Below are 16,321 nucleotides of genomic sequence, written 5' to 3' on the forward strand. Positions count from 1 at the left end.
TAAATCAGTAAAGTTTCCACAATAAACCAAACCAAATAATCGAGAGCAGATGATTATTGATATTATATATGATATTGATGAACATAAAAATATATATAACATAAGTCTATCTTAAGTTATATAGCGCTTTTTCACTCGCTTTTTTCCGCGCGCACATTTCCCATAACAATATTTCAAATATCCACAAGGGAGATCATTTCGGAAGTAGGAGAAATTAAGAAAAATTAACTTCCCCGGAAGGTAATATTGGTTAAACGCTCGCTAACGGCCACGTACAAAATTATGTGAAGCCGCGACATTTTTTTCTACATCCCGTGAAGACGGGAAGCCACTGTGATTTATATAATGAATAAAAATGCTTCCTAGGACGGCGCGGCGGCGCCATTTTGCAAGGATATTGCAATTAGCCACCTTGATAGCTTTTTAAATTATAAATTTAGGAGCATATTGATACTGACGGTTCAATTTGTAAAGAAATTCGCTTAATTAAGTTTACTGATGTTTTTGAGCGACTTTCAAAAGACGAGGTTCTCAATTGTCTTTGTTTTTTCTTTTTTTTTTTGTGCGCGTCAAGCAATAATTATGTCAATACATAATCATTTACTTATTTCTTTCTTTTTCATTTATATTTTATTCGTAAATTAATTTGGGACCAAAGAAGAGTCCGTAAAGCGCATTAAATAAAAAAAAAAAAAAGATTTATCAAAACCTGTTCAGAATTGGCAACGTGATTGTAACATAGCCACAAAAAAAAAACCATACGAATTGCGTACATTCTGTTTAAGGAAGTCACTTAAAATACGGATGGATTGTCTTATAATTTCTGAAGGTGGCTTAAAAAACCAATCATGAGAATGAAAATGACATCCGTTTTCATTCTATTGATTAGTTTTATAAGTTTAAAAAAAATCATGTCATGATTATAATTTGTGTCTCGTAGCTATGTTAAATTATGGGGATTTATAGTCATAAATGTTGAATAGTTACTTAATAGTAAACTATTAATTCACCACAAAATAAATGTTTAAATATACATAAGTATTCAATAAAATAAAATATATCGGTAACTAAGCAATAATCACGAAAGATTTAGGTATAATGGACTAAAAAAAAAAACTCGCAATAATAAATCTCTGTATTATCAGTATGTACCTACCACACATTATCTACACTTTAGACACAACAATATTTTCACGTAAGCAGTTACCTAATTAATTCCGAATGATCATTATCTTTAATTTGGACTACGCGGTAATAAACGCAATACATGCAAACGAGCGTAAATAGCGAATCAAAACAAAAACGCTCTACGCTTAACCAAGATAACACCCCTCTATACAACAAATTAGGCATCACACTGTAGCAATCTGTGAATTACAAGTGTAAATAATCCCAAACGCCCAACCACCATCGTGGGTTGGGCTTTAGAAGAAAAAAAAACTCGTTAAAATAGCGGCTTAAAAAAGAAAATCTCTCAAATGGGAAGGTTTGTCCGCTATCGGTTTTTCTCCTTGCGGGCGGTTCGCTGGGCGGGGCCGAACTAGTAGCGCGCCGCCAGCCGCTCGGTTTATACGTGTTTCGTGTTTGTTGTCGGTGTCCGACGCACCGTGCACATGTAGAGTGATACTTCGGCATGTCGATGTCGTGAATTGTAACAAGATGGACTTTCAAAGTGCAATGGAGACGTTCGCTGAGGCGTGGGCAGCAGCCAACACCGTAAAATCAGAGGCACCTAGTGATTTGCCGCAGGTTAGATTTTTCACAGTTATTTAATTAATAGGTTTTTTTTTATTATTATATATTGGTTTTTGTACTAATCGTAATTATTAAGAAAACGTGTAATTAGAAATTATTTAAATTATGTGCTTATGGTAATGCTTACAGGACGTATTTTATTTATTTTATTAACTGGGTATTTTTACAATTTTTCACTTCGGGTTCATATTCGTAAAGCGGAGTGCAGTGCGTCCTTAAATAAAGCTTTATTTATTTGTTTTAATATTACATCTGGAACAGCTTATATCTAGAATAATTAAAAATATTACATTTACACCATACATTAGCCAATTACAGATTCCCAATTTGTATACCAAACAATATTATGCTTATTTTTGGAGGGTAGATTAAATTAAATAATAAAAAAAAAATATGGAGATATTTATTTGATATGTCGCATCACTGGAAGTTCAGCAATAATTAGTGTAAAAGAGTGTGTTATTTGTGTGTGTAGTGTTGCGTGAATCTGGTGTATACGCGTATTGTTTTGTATAAAGGAAGGGTTACATGTAGCTAATTTTATAACTTTAACAAATTGGTCATAATTTTCTTAATTATATATAAGTATATTTTGTTTCTGTGCTGTAAATAAAACATATCTACGTATTTATACAATTAAAAATAAATAAAATTCCATAGATGATAATTAAATTTATACATGCGTATAAATTCTAAAATAAAATAAAAAATTACTCATGACATAGATATACCATATAATTAAGCATTCTAACAATAATTTAAAATAATCATACGCGCAGTTCTTTATTCTAATATTAATATCTGTATCGATATTCAAGTGCTGAATGCATTGTACTTGGACATACCTCATTAATACACTTGGACAATAAGTGGCCAAGTTCATCTGATAACCATACTGATTTGCATTCAAAAATAATGGAACACATTAGTGCGCTAATATTGTAAGTAAACAATAGATTATTTGCAACAAGACATTACTATAGCGCACTAAATCAAACAAAAGTTCTTACCCTAAATAAATTGGTCGTTAAAACAATTTTGTTTGATCGACTCATTTGTAAATGTTATAAGTTAATTTGGTTGTTACAACTATTGACAGATTTAGTTAATGCGGATAAACATTTGTTTATTTTCGAATTATGTTTTTAAGTTAATTACTTTTAGTATCTACTCAACGTAATTATCCTGCAGTTTTCGTTGTAATTATTTATTATAATGGAAAGATTTGTATATAATCTTGTTGTCTAATAATAAATCGCAAATATATTGATAAATTACCTTTGATTTGAAAAATGTGTGGACATTTAAACAGGTAGGAATGTTCACTTAAATAATTGCAATGTATTTAAGATTTTTAATTGAAATCTTTTAGATAAGTGTACTTAGATTTAATTTAAGTAGATAAATTGCTGCTCATAAATTAAATAAATTTTAATTACACAATAGAAGTGAAGATGAAACTAGTGTTTTATAATATATATTATTAATGAATCAATTTGTTCAATATAATTTATAATTGCCTTATAGACAATATATATAATTTTATAGAATATATATATGTATATATATATATATATATATATATATATATATATATATATATATATATATATATATATATATATATATATATATATATATATATATATAAATAAATAGATATTTGCGTATCACGGTGTTTGCGGTCGCGCTCCTACGATACGGATCGTTCGATTTTTGTGAAATTTAATAGTATATTTTAATAGGTATGACAATAGGTCGTAAAATATATTTCATATCGCTACGTGATTAGGGTACCCTTATCCCTAATTTATATGACAGTACAACATTTAACAGGTCCACTAATTTATATAAAATTTATTTATTTCATTGTAAACACATTTTATTAGACACCTATTGCTATTTTTATAAGAATTCATCTTGCATAAGTGCAATGAATTATTTTATCGTGAAATAACCTCAAATAATTAGATTTGTTTTGGGGTTCCCTTTTGCCCATACACTTGGGGGTTCTTTTCGTAAAAATATTGTAATTAATTTAAAATAAATATTTTCACTGATACTTTAAATATAAATAAATGTACTAAGAATATTATTGTAACAATTTAAGCATAGATTTCTTGATTGAAAATTGTTATCAAATTGAATGGTTCAGTTATAAAAATTTAAACAGGTTATAATTTTTTTTTCACCTTATTGCTATAATAAAAATATAACGTTTAACATAAAATGTTAGGATTAGTTGTTTTAATAGGGACGTTGCTAACTGCGGTTGCTAACCCGCCCGCCAGGCGTGGCAACTATTGGCAAATCCCCCTTATAGGGGAGGTCTATGGTCAGCAGTTGACAGTTATCGGATAATATGTTATTTAATATAAAATGCTTTATTAATCATTATATTAATCTTTATAATAAAATTGTTTTAATTAAATAAAACAATTTAACGGTTTAAAACTATAGTTTTAAATGTCATAAATAAATAATGTAAGATAAAATAAACCTAGAAAAAAAGAATCAGTTGTTTAATTTTATTACTAATTAAAGATGTTTTGGACTTGTTTCTTATTGTAATTAAGCTAAATCACTTAGATTAATTTTTTTATGTTTTGTGGGTTTATATAAAAGTACATATTAATTTCGCAGTAATTAAAATAAAATTACGTTGCACTGATTGATCAAAATTTTGTTAGCAATATGCTCTTATATGTAAGAGTTGTAAAATTGAAATTAAAATGATAATTTACAATGACATTACAAAGAAAAATATAATAATAGACACCGGCTGTTAACTGCGGTTTTATTTGCGTAATTTTAAATAAAAATAACCTGCATGATAATACAGGGTGTGTTGTAGCGATTTAGTAAATTTTATTAAAAATAAGTTCAATCGTTCATTAGTGGACGAGTAATAAATATGTTTAGATGTCAATTCAGATATCTCATTCCCATTACAAATTTTCACATTCATAAATTATATTTTCTTTTTTTTTTATACAACTTAGAATGGCAAACAAGCTGACGGCCCACCTGATGTAAAATGGTAACCGTCGCCTATAGACATGAGCAGTACCATGCACATAACAGAGTATACTGTTTCGCCCATGATACACCCCATGCGTTGCCATTCCTGAGGACTCAGGTGTTATTCCTCTGTATCTTGTAAATTCACACCATATCTCACCCTTCAAACCGAAACACAGCCATGCAAACACAACTGCTTTACGGTTGAAACACGAATGGGACAGAGGTACCCAAGCAATCGACTTTTGTACAAAGTCACCCTATATTGGGAGTATAATTACTGAAATAAATACTTTTTTAATTTTTTTTTAATAGAATTAAAACTCTATGGACAACGACCTCACATATGTCACAAGGAATCGATAAACGCAGGTGATTCAAGACCGTTTCTTACGGCAGTCTATGGGGGAACGTAATGTTGATCATATTGATTGCCATTTTTATTAAAACAATATAGCAAATGTATATTAATGATTAATCAATATGTACAGTTCATTAAATCAGTAAAGTGATAGATAATTGGATAATTTTGCAGATTATATTATTAATAGTATTTTAAAAAGATAAACTATTAACTATGGAGAAGCAATTTCGATGTGGTTGAGTTATATGATTTAAATTAGTAGGCACTTTGTTTGCGTCTTTGTCTTATTTGTAATTAATGAAGGTTTTATAATTTTCAACCATAATAATTAAATGTAACTGCGTAATATCATTATTTGTTTTTAATCGATTTAAGATTATTGTGATACGAATGAAAAGATATCTCATTGAATATTTTTAACAATATGAATAAATCTGTGCTAGTTGAAACTTATCCATCTACCTTATCTAACCAACTCAGAAAAGGGAGATGGTTATTAATTCGTTCAGTAACGTAATAATAGTGCGAATCATAAATCACATATGGCATAATAAACATAAATAATCTTTTTCAATTGCAAATACATTGTTCGTTTTTTACAATTTTAACGTAGTATTGTAGTAGAATAAAGGAATGCCCTTGTCTAGAAATCTCTCCGATTCTAGAATAAGAGCTTACGGGTATGCAACCCCTGCCTCCCCAGCCGCTGCAGTGTCCCAGACCTTTTCTCAACTGCAGTAACGATACGACATTGAAATCTTCAAGAAAAAAGTTCCTTAATTTCTAAAAAGCTTGCGCAACAATTCGTCTAATGTTACGGGTGCCTACGGGCGGCGGTAAATACTTATCATTAGATAAGCTGCATGCTAAAAAATAATATTAATAAAGGGGGGCATCTCTTTATTGTATCTATCAACCAGTTTAGCTATAAGTGCTAAAGCAGCACATGCTGAGTGGTGACCATGTTGGCAATAACAAATGTAAAATTCTTTTTTTTTTAAATTCATAACTTAATTAACTTTTTGTTGTTGTCAATAAATGTTTTCTTTCTTTCTTTCTTTCTTTACCACTGAATACGTGGCCTTACTTTGTATCAAATCTGAATCTGTCACTTACTGGTATTGTGCCTTATTCGCTTTTTAAAACAAGGTATTAGAAAAAAAAAGGTAGCGTTTTAATTCTCATTAATAGTGATGTTATCAGTATGGAATTATAATCGAGTTTCCCCGATCAAATCGATTGTGTTTATAAATATTCGTCGTGTGTGCTAATCCATTATCGCGGATTATTGCTATGCCGATAACTCTTACATTACGCAGTGTGCTGATATCGTATAGCGCAGTGATAAATTCGCCGAGCCCGAGTTACTATAGTTTTAAAAATACTTTTCTTTGCATGGTGAATATTGTTTTAAATAAAAAAAAAAACTAAATTTTTTTAATAAAAATATTGATCAGCTGTTTTAATTTAAAAACCGGCCTATTGACGGAATTTTTATGAAATTTCTGTGTGACCAATCTGAAGGTAAACGTATATCTTTTTAAATAAAAAAACTAATTTTACAAATCTGTTTATAAACGACAGAGTTCACAAGTATCATCATGCCAGCCGTTAACCATCCACTGATGAACATAGGCGTTTCCCGTAAGGGGGTTTTACTAGTAGTTGCCTCGCTTGGCAGGCGGCTTGGCAACCGCAGTTAGCCTTTGGTGACGTTTAAAATAATACGCTGCTGCCCATTCCTTGACCATTAAGTTCTCCTAGTTGGCTCTTACGGCACTCATGCGAAAGGAAGGGGGGTGGTCTATTCTGTGCTAGGAATCACGATAATTACTTCTAAAAGATTAAAATTTTAAAGTAGTATTTTTTTGCCCATATTACGCGATTACATTTCCAGTTTTGAATTTTGGAAACCTATATAATTTGTTCCTATGTTGGATCCATTTTAATTAAGTTTGCCAATTTGCTGTGATTGCTTGTTGCGAAGCAGTCTACGTTTAGACATATGATATCGCGTTCTAATATTTTCAATCCAGTGTATCTACGAAACATCAGCGTATTTTGACACGAGTAAAGCCGCTGTTACAAAAATAGTATTAATTTAATGCCATATCAATTGTTTTATGCTATTAAAATTGATGGATAAATGGTGTATCTGACTGAAAGTGGTGTCTATTGCTAAAAGACAAAACCACAATAGACTATCATATTACATTACGTCACATATTATGGCCTGCCTCGTGTGATATACCTTTTTTTTGTCATTGATTATATATTGACTTTGTTATAATTGTTCTGTAAAAAAAAACGCATCCATTGACACTTCACATTAGAAATTTGACTGTGAAACTAATTTTGTCGTCACATAAAACTCTAACTCCATTCATAAAAATACTAAACCTCTCATAAACCTATTTTAACTATTGTTTTTTTTTTCTTTTGTGTAAAATTCTCAATTTGTATATTTTAATAATGTTTTGTTTTTTTTTTCTTTTGCGCAAATCTCTCAGACCGTTACGAAAAAAAAAACACTTCAGCTTTGTAGAAGGTTTTAGTTTTTATGAATAAGGCGGTTAATACAAATTACATATCAATATCTAAATAGTGATGTGACCAAAAATTGTTTTGCGATCATATTCTGATGTCTATAGGTACTGGATAGATATAGAAGATAGTGTCTGATGTACGGATGTAGAACACGTATTAGTCCGCAAGAGTAGCGATACGGGGGAGTTGTCATGGACATAATGAATGCCCTGATAATCTACGATAACGTATTCTTGGCCATCCTTCAATCTATACTTGCAACTTTCCAATAGATGGATCGTTAATTTGTAGGTATTTTCAGAAGAAAAGAATATAATAATTATTCAAATAAATTGAAAATTATTTCTGAATTCATGATATTTGTCCACGATAACTTTTAATGGTTTTATTTTGTAAGTTTTATTATCTCTAGAGGGTCTAGCACTGTAATGTTTTCTATAATATTCAGCTTTGCACGGATAGATAGGTAGAAGATTTTTATTTTCTTTATTAATACGATATAGCGTAAGTCTTTCACTGATAATGTAGCTTACTATAGGTAAAAGATTTAAAATCTGTTACGTATTTTTTTAATAATATTTGTTTGTATATATATATATATATATATATATATATATATATATATATATATATATATATATATATATATATATATATATATATATATATATATATATATATATATATATATATATATATATATATATATATAGAATAATAAAGATAAGAATATCAAATACTAAAACGCCTATATTATGAGGATAGTATCGTAGTTCTATAAAGGAAATACTGCACTTAACAATTGTAATAGCGTAGTAAGTTTAGTTAAACATTTGTTCTCACAGACTTTAGATATAAGTAAGCATATCTTACTACTTCTTCTTTAGTGAAATATATAATTTGCCCTATTATATGTTTTTTCATAAAACTATTATATATTACCGCTATAAAGTTCCAAGAAAATTGATTTATCCGCGATAGTATGCAGAATTTCTAATTGCTCTGTTTATTTAGGTGCAATAATTATCTCGTGCGATTCCCACACGGCTCGCATCTGTTCTCTATTCAACGCCTAAGCAATTACCATATAGCTTGGCTGTTATGATAGGTAGCAGTTAGCAACATTTTTCAACGTAACCCGAACACCGTTACCGATTCTCAATGATGACTAGATGTTTCGAAACCGAAACAAAAAAGGGTATACATGAGCACAATTACGTCTCTGACGGGTAAGTAGAAAGTGGGCGCGTGCCGCGGCGGACACCACAAAAAGTGTGGTGAGGTTATAGTGTATAAATAATCCGTGCAATTAGACACGTACGTCGTGTCAGGTGAAATATTCCGTGGTTCAATTTGCGTTGGAGACCGATACAATGATCGGTTCGTACCTAATTATACCGCCACGCGCGACCGTTCTCCGTGCAGACTGCGCGGACATATTATTGGATAGTGATACACTTGGATTATTTTCTTGTCTTCTCGCTCGTAAAAATATTGTTGTCGTTCGATGTATGCTTTATCAACTGTGAAAGTTCATTATACCGTTTAATATTTGATAAAATTTAAAACACACCAAACACTCAGATCAATGTTTGCTATGAGAAACATTTGATTAGATTTTTTTTGTTTGTCTCATAAAATTATTTAAGTGCTTGTCTGTATAGACGTCGCGAGTTGTGGCACGCGCTCGTGCGCGCCTCGCGTCGCCGTCTGCGCCCGCGCCACCACGTTCCCCGTAATAGGCTCCATCTCGCGGATAAAGCGGCGACACCGTTACCTTTCTCAAATCACGTACACTATTGTAATATCCAATCGCTCAGAAATGAGATTGCGGCTAACAAGTTATTTACATTGACGTTTTAATATGGGTACCGCCTGAAAAAACTATTTAAAAAGGTAATTATAATGTGGTGTCCGTAATAGCCACTGTACGGCCGGCGAGTTGCCTTTGTGACGCAGCTAAGCTCCGAGATTAATTTTGGCGCAACAATGAACCAGTTTACGGTTAATAATACATGTCTTAATAAGTATCAGTTGCGATATTGTCAATTTTATGTTTCGAAAGCGAACGTTCGATGTTCGATGCCGGGCTCCCGGCGTTGCGCCGATAGGATCTTTATTACTGCTCTTTTTTTTTTTGGGGAAAAAATATTAATATAGGGGATCGGGCGGACGGATAAGTAGTGGAGATTGACGCAGTGACGCGGGGTCTGTGACCGGGTGATCTGATGCGTCCAGCGGGATGGAGGAGCGCGGGGGCGAAGTGCCGACGAAAAGCCGCGAGGCTGCATTGCGCGGGAGCAGCCAAAAACTAACCATAAATTACTGGCTACTTGCCGGACGGCCGACGACGACACGCGCGATCCTTTTTTACTCGCCTTCGATCCTGTTACAACGCAAATTTCTCACGAACATAAGATCGGACGGCCATATCTTGAGAGATTGCTCGCAATAATGAGTTCAGAGATTTACGAATTACAGCGATGAAAAATTTTGTCCGATAGTAATCCATTAGAAAGGAAATAATATCCTATAGCGAGGATACGCAAATCTTTGGAATGTTTTATCTTCTTTTTTATAATTGGGCAATTTCCCATATGAAATCATACGAGGATTAAGGTGGTCGTTTTGGAATTTTGGTAGCCCTCGGCGCAACTGAGGTGAAATAAGAAAATTTTACATAAATTACACGTAAGTATACATTAATAAGTAGGCTGTTACGTAAATGAGTATATGCAGTAATAAGTTCGTAAAATATCTGTTCAATGTTATGTTTTTTTTTAAGTTATCCTAGAAATACACTAAACAATAATATATTATGTATTTATTTATATAACACTTTAAGTTATTAGTTATCATTTAGCTTGCTTTTATCTATTTGTCTTTCATTAAATTCTATTAATTATTTTAGGCGTAAAAATGTGGTATATAGAACATGTGGGATATACATAGGGTAGTTTTTAATTTAGACCAGAAAAATTCTTTAGAATTATAAAAAATGTAGTGTGTGCAACAGTTGCATACTTTGTAGCGTGTTGACGTGCGTGTAAATTAGCGCTGTGTGGAAGCTATCGCGTCATTATCGACATCATTTTTAATTAACAAAAAATATACGTACCTATAAATTTTAACAAGTGTATCAAGTACTAAAAAAGTAGTCTAAACTTTAACAATGAAAATATCATCGCTCATATCTAATTGTCTACCACTTTCCATAATAATATGAAAATAATGTAGCATTGCGCTTTTTTAATATACATTCATGGACATCAGACAAAGAGTGCCCGCCTTTCTCCAGGGGAACGCGACGCGCACTCTAGCGATTACCCACTTTTTTGCCCCCCTCATTATGCAGATTCTGACGAAAAAAGAATAAATTTAATAATACGCGTCCGTGTGCATGCGTTATCGAACGCACTTGCTTCTGATAATCTGCGCGCGCGCCGCACCGCGCAATTACAGTGCGCGGAGAACGGCGCCCGCGCACGACACGCCGCGTTCCAAAACACAATTCCGTTTTTAATTTTAGTTTTGCAATGTCCAATAGTTTCGTCATTTAATACCTATTTAAATAGGAATATTTTGTTACTTAATCCGTTACAAATGAAAGGTATTAGGTTTGTTGGCGTAGTACTTGGCCGCTATAATTGAAATGATACGCTTGTTTCACATAACAATAGATGCGTTTTAGTTTAAATAAATTATTACTTAATCAAATACACTTTCTAATTCTATATATAAATAGTTTAATTTCAAATGAGTTAGGGTAATTAAACTTACACAAGAGTATAATGTTATAGGTATATACACAATTTGCAATGTAGTTACATGCAAAATTACTTGGTTTTATTATATTTTATCATCATCACTAATTTATTGTATACCGCGGAATGTAATAAGATACATATACCAGTGCCACAGAAATCAATGTTGTGGAAGCAACCGTTATATTTACTATGACAAATTATTAGTAAAGGATTGAATAAAAATAAATGGTAGATGGTGCATTATATTATACATATAAAAAGAAACCACTCACACAAATAAAAAGAAAGATACTTAAAAAGAGAAATGTAGTTAAATTTGATATTATTATATTTATTACACTATAATATCCATAACATAATATGCTCAAGATTTTTTGTGGCGACAAAGAAATCGTGACAATAGGAATTTAAGCTGTTCAATAAAATATTTATAATCTAATTTGCGCAATCAAGTTGCAGACGCTGTTTCTTTCCAATCGCGTCTGAGTCTTTTAATGTAATAAAAAAATAACCTTTTATCTCTTTGAATCGTTTATCAAAACTTGTTATTATAACTAATTAATATTATATTTATATAACATCCAACTATTAATCGTAGTCGCGTGATGTCTACTGCTCTTTTAATGATAATTAAACTTTAAACATTCAAAACTATTTAACTCAATAATATCCCAAGGTACACAAAGCAATTTTATTACTATATACTCTTTATAATTTAAGATTTAGCTCGTAAATGAAACCTGAGGCTTCAGTCGTGATAAAACTTATATAAAACCAATAAGAAACTATGTATAATATATTAATAGGATTGATCGTAAAAAGAATTCTCAAAATCGGTTCAGAGTAGTCGAACATGTCACGCTGTACTTACAAATTGAAATTCGGCACACTTACTCATGGACGATTCTCGATTCATACGAAAGTTCGTGAATAGAGCCGCAAAAGGAAAGGCTGCAATAAAAAAAAAATAGGGCCGGAGGTTCTTTCATAGTCCCGCACCGGGTCACTACTCGAGAACCTTCGGTGATCCGCTAATATTTCTGATTAATTCAACAAGATTGAGAGCGTCTTAAGGAAATGCATGTCTCTAGGTTTGCGGTGGTCTAATACGGATTATCAGCGCACCTGAGGTGTGTAATTAATAATGAACGGATGGGGTTCGGAGCGCAGATCTGTATAAATTTTGTCGAAGATTACAGCGTAGGCGGCGCAATTTGATGTTGCTTTATGTACTTAGGCTTAAAGCATTTCAAACGAAAGACATCAATACTGCAGAAGTTAAGGACATTTGCCTATTTTAAGCGATTTCGAAGATGAGTGTGTCACTCTAATTATAATACGAATGTTATAAGTATTGGTTGTATTGAATGCAATGTTTATTCTTCACAAATAAAAAGTTGGTATAAGGACTCGCTTATACAGGTAGGAATTTTAGGAGAGAAAAAGAGAGAGAGAGAGAGAGAGAGAGAGAGCGCTATTGCTACTATAAAAATATAAATTTAAATCTGTTGCTGTTGCTGGGTTGCTAACAAGGAGGTTTTCAGTACACGTTATAAAAGAAACAGTTATCCTGAAATTTTTTTGTCTCATATTTTAATTATATGTGTCTATAGTGATTTTAATTCATATTTTCGTAACTGATGATAAAGTTTATTTCAACTCTATTTATGTTGGTTCCGTATTAATTATGACACGTATATATATATATATATATATTATTTATGTAGTAAAATTTTTTTTTTTATGTTACTTAGAATGGCAAACAAGCTGACGGCCCACCTGATGTAAAGTGGTAACCGACGCCTATAGACATGAGCAGTACCATGGATATAACAGAGTATATTGATTGGTCTATGATACCCTCCATGCGTTTTTCCATTGCAACCCAACGTCACCATCTGCTGTGTGGTTCCGTCATAGAATATGTCACTACTTTCATACCAGTAGGTGTCGCAAGAGGCGACTAAAGTAATTTAATTGTCAAGAGATGGGAAGCAGCGTCCCTTTGAAAACATCACTAAAGCCTAACTGCGATTGCCAACTCGCCTGCCAAGCGTGGCAACTAACGGCTAATATGAGATGATGATGATCACCAGTGAACCATAAGCATAAATATCGGTCAGCCAGTCTTAAAATTATATTTTTACTTTTAATAATATCACAGATACATTGGTTGATAGAGGATCCTGTGTTAAATGTTAGGTTGAATGGTAATAGAAGCATTACGGCAATATGCAGTCAAAGTATACACTATAAGATGGACTATATAATTTCTATGGTATCATAAGTACATATGAGATTTATTAACATATGACACAGTATTTTAATGTACCATCCAAGATTGATTCTTTGGGCAAAGTCCTTAATGACTAATAAAGCTTAAAGTTGTCATATTTATTTATGTGTACTGCCAAATTTATCGGTGTGGGTTACGTAGTGACTATTATCTTATCTATGGTGCGGATATGTATTAATTAAAGATTTTTTGTCTTCATAAATTGTATCTTTAAATAAATAAATAAAAATAATTTTTAAAGAACTAAATGTCATTGAAAGCATTTTGAATAATATTTTTTTATGAATCTACTGCTTACTTCGAAACGCAATTTTAGCTGAGAAGAACTTGCAACAAATTGAACTCTTGCTTTTTTAAGAATGATCGAGTTTACAAATATGCATTAAAAATAGGCTTTGCTAGTTTAAATTAGTATAAAAAGTATCCTGTGTGTTAGGATGTAACCTATCCGTGCATCACAGTTCATTAAAATTCGTTCAGCTGTTCAGTTTATATTGTCGATGGTGGTTTACAAGCGGTATCTAATCTGCGAGTTCTATCGCTTGTAAAGGGACAGTGTTTATATAAATTTTTCAATATGCATCATGTTAGTCTATGGCTACTTTCTACCATCGTACAGCTTGTCGTCGTCAGGGATTTCACCCCCATATTTTAGAGCCTAGATGGTCGTGTACAACACGGTTTCAGAGATATTTTCTCTCAGGAACGCTCTGATTATGCAATGAGCTCTCTTTCATGGCTTTTCAAGAGACTACAGCATGGGGTTCTTCAAATAAGAGGTAAAGAGGTTTCTTTAATCCTTGGAACAACAGGCGTTCGTAAGCTACGGTATCGTAAGTTTACAATCAGGTGTGCTTGTTTGCCACCTCAGTGGTATAAAAAAAGCGGTTTAAGGTGGTTCGTCACTAAATAAAATTAGACAAGAAATAGTTACTAGATGGCGCTGGACTCTGAATTTGTGGTTTTTGTTCATTATTTTGTAATTACAGATAATTTGAAGGAAAATTTCTAAATTGGCGAGTGGTTTTTATTTTTATGTATGAATGTCAAGTAACAGAATATACAATATTTTCCTGTATGAATACACACAATCGCAAAGATTTTTACTAATGTCTTTTTTTACAAAATTGTACAATACAAGATAATAGACAAAAATTATGTTCAATTATTACTATATCGGTAAAAGTATAAACAAAGTTTTGTTTTTGCTTCAAATGGTTTTTAATTTAAAAATAATAAAGAAAAACCTTAGGTCTCAATTCTAGCGCCATCTTATTTCGGTTTTCGATTTTGTTTAGTGACCAACCAACCTTGAGCCTGATTGAATAACAAACATCTAAACATCCTTACAAACTGTCACATTTATAATTTTAGTAGCATTTACAGATTCGAATAAATTCAAATGAAAAATACTATGACACTGGCTAAAGAAACTATGTATTTTAATTATGTATCTATTTACTTATTGTTTAGGCACCTGGCATCCCTAGTAAGGAGGTAATGGCAATTAAAACCAGTAAGAATGCAAGTTATTTCATGGTGTTTGTTGTTTAATATTTTCTTTAGATATTGATACAAAAAATATGCTTATATTAATCCGGCTGACTTCAGTAATAATGAATAGGCACTTTCTACCATCGTACGGCTCGCCATCGACAGGGAGTTTATCCTCATGTCCTACAGCCTCAATGGTCGCGTACTGCGCGGTTTCAGAGATGTTTCCTCCTACGAATACTCAGGTGGTGGAATGAGTTCCCTGCCGAGGTTTTCCCAAGAGACTACAGCATGGGGTTCTTCAAAAGGGGGATAAAGAGGTTTCTTCAGGGTCGGCAACATACGCGTAATACCTCTGGTATTGCAGGTGTTCATAGGCTACGGTAACCATTTACCATCAGGTGGGCCGTATGCTTGTTTGCCACCTCAGTGGTATAAAAAAAAGGTTAAGTTTACCATAAGGATAACATATACTATTTTGCTGTCCCATTTGTGTTACTTAATCACAATTAAATGGCTAAAAAGATTTGAATATAATTTGGTACACAGATAGAACATGCTCGGGATTAACACACAAGGTACTTTTTGTCTAAATTCAGGTAGATAAAGTCCTCGGACGCAAATAGTATAAGAACAAAATAAAAAAGAACCCTTTATGGATAATCTCTGGTTTGAAACCTTGTGAATTTATTCAATACGTGTGGAATTCTGTGCGTGAACAACTGATGATCCATCATTTGTCAGTAAGTGCAGAAATTGTGTGTAAAAAGCAATCAAACATGTTACGAGTAAACTAGGACCATTTGTATGTCAAATTTTCAACCGACTTCTGAAAGGATAAAGTTTGTTATTTATATATTTTTTATGTGTATGTTACGCGATATCTTTACAAATTCAGGATCGGTTTATGTTTATGATTATTTTTGTAATTGAAAGAGTTTCTGCCCGTGATAATTTCATTATAATTTTGAAAATTTTTTTAACATTATTTTATACTAGTGATCCAGTTCGGATAGGCATGGATAGATAGAATAGATAGAATTTTCGAAAATAATATATAGGCTATGTTACTCACTG

General features: G+C 32.2%; 1 protein-coding gene across 2 annotated transcripts in view; it reads left to right on the top strand.

Annotated features, from left to right (window-relative positions):
• Positions 1-1,520: 1,520 nt before the first annotated feature.
• The window catches only part of LOC113518231 (homeobox protein dve-1), a 119,141-nt gene continuing 104,340 nt past the window's right edge, over positions 1,521-16,321 (top strand). Inside the window, exon 1 of one of the 2 annotated variants that reach the window (XM_026903051.3) lies at positions 1,521-1,749. In XM_026903051.3, the coding sequence (XP_026758852.2) occupies positions 1,660-1,749 (90 nt within the window). In that variant the 5' untranslated portion in view covers positions 1,521-1,659. The remainder of the gene's footprint in view (positions 1,750-16,321) is intronic. The other variant, XR_008252600.1, reaches the window with a different exon arrangement.

This window comes from Galleria mellonella, unplaced genomic scaffold, assembly GCF_026898425.1.
Source record: "Galleria mellonella isolate WM207_F2 unplaced genomic scaffold, CSIRO_AGI_GalMel_v1 utg171, whole genome shotgun sequence".
NCBI lineage: Eukaryota > Metazoa > Arthropoda > Insecta > Lepidoptera > Pyralidae > Galleria > Galleria mellonella.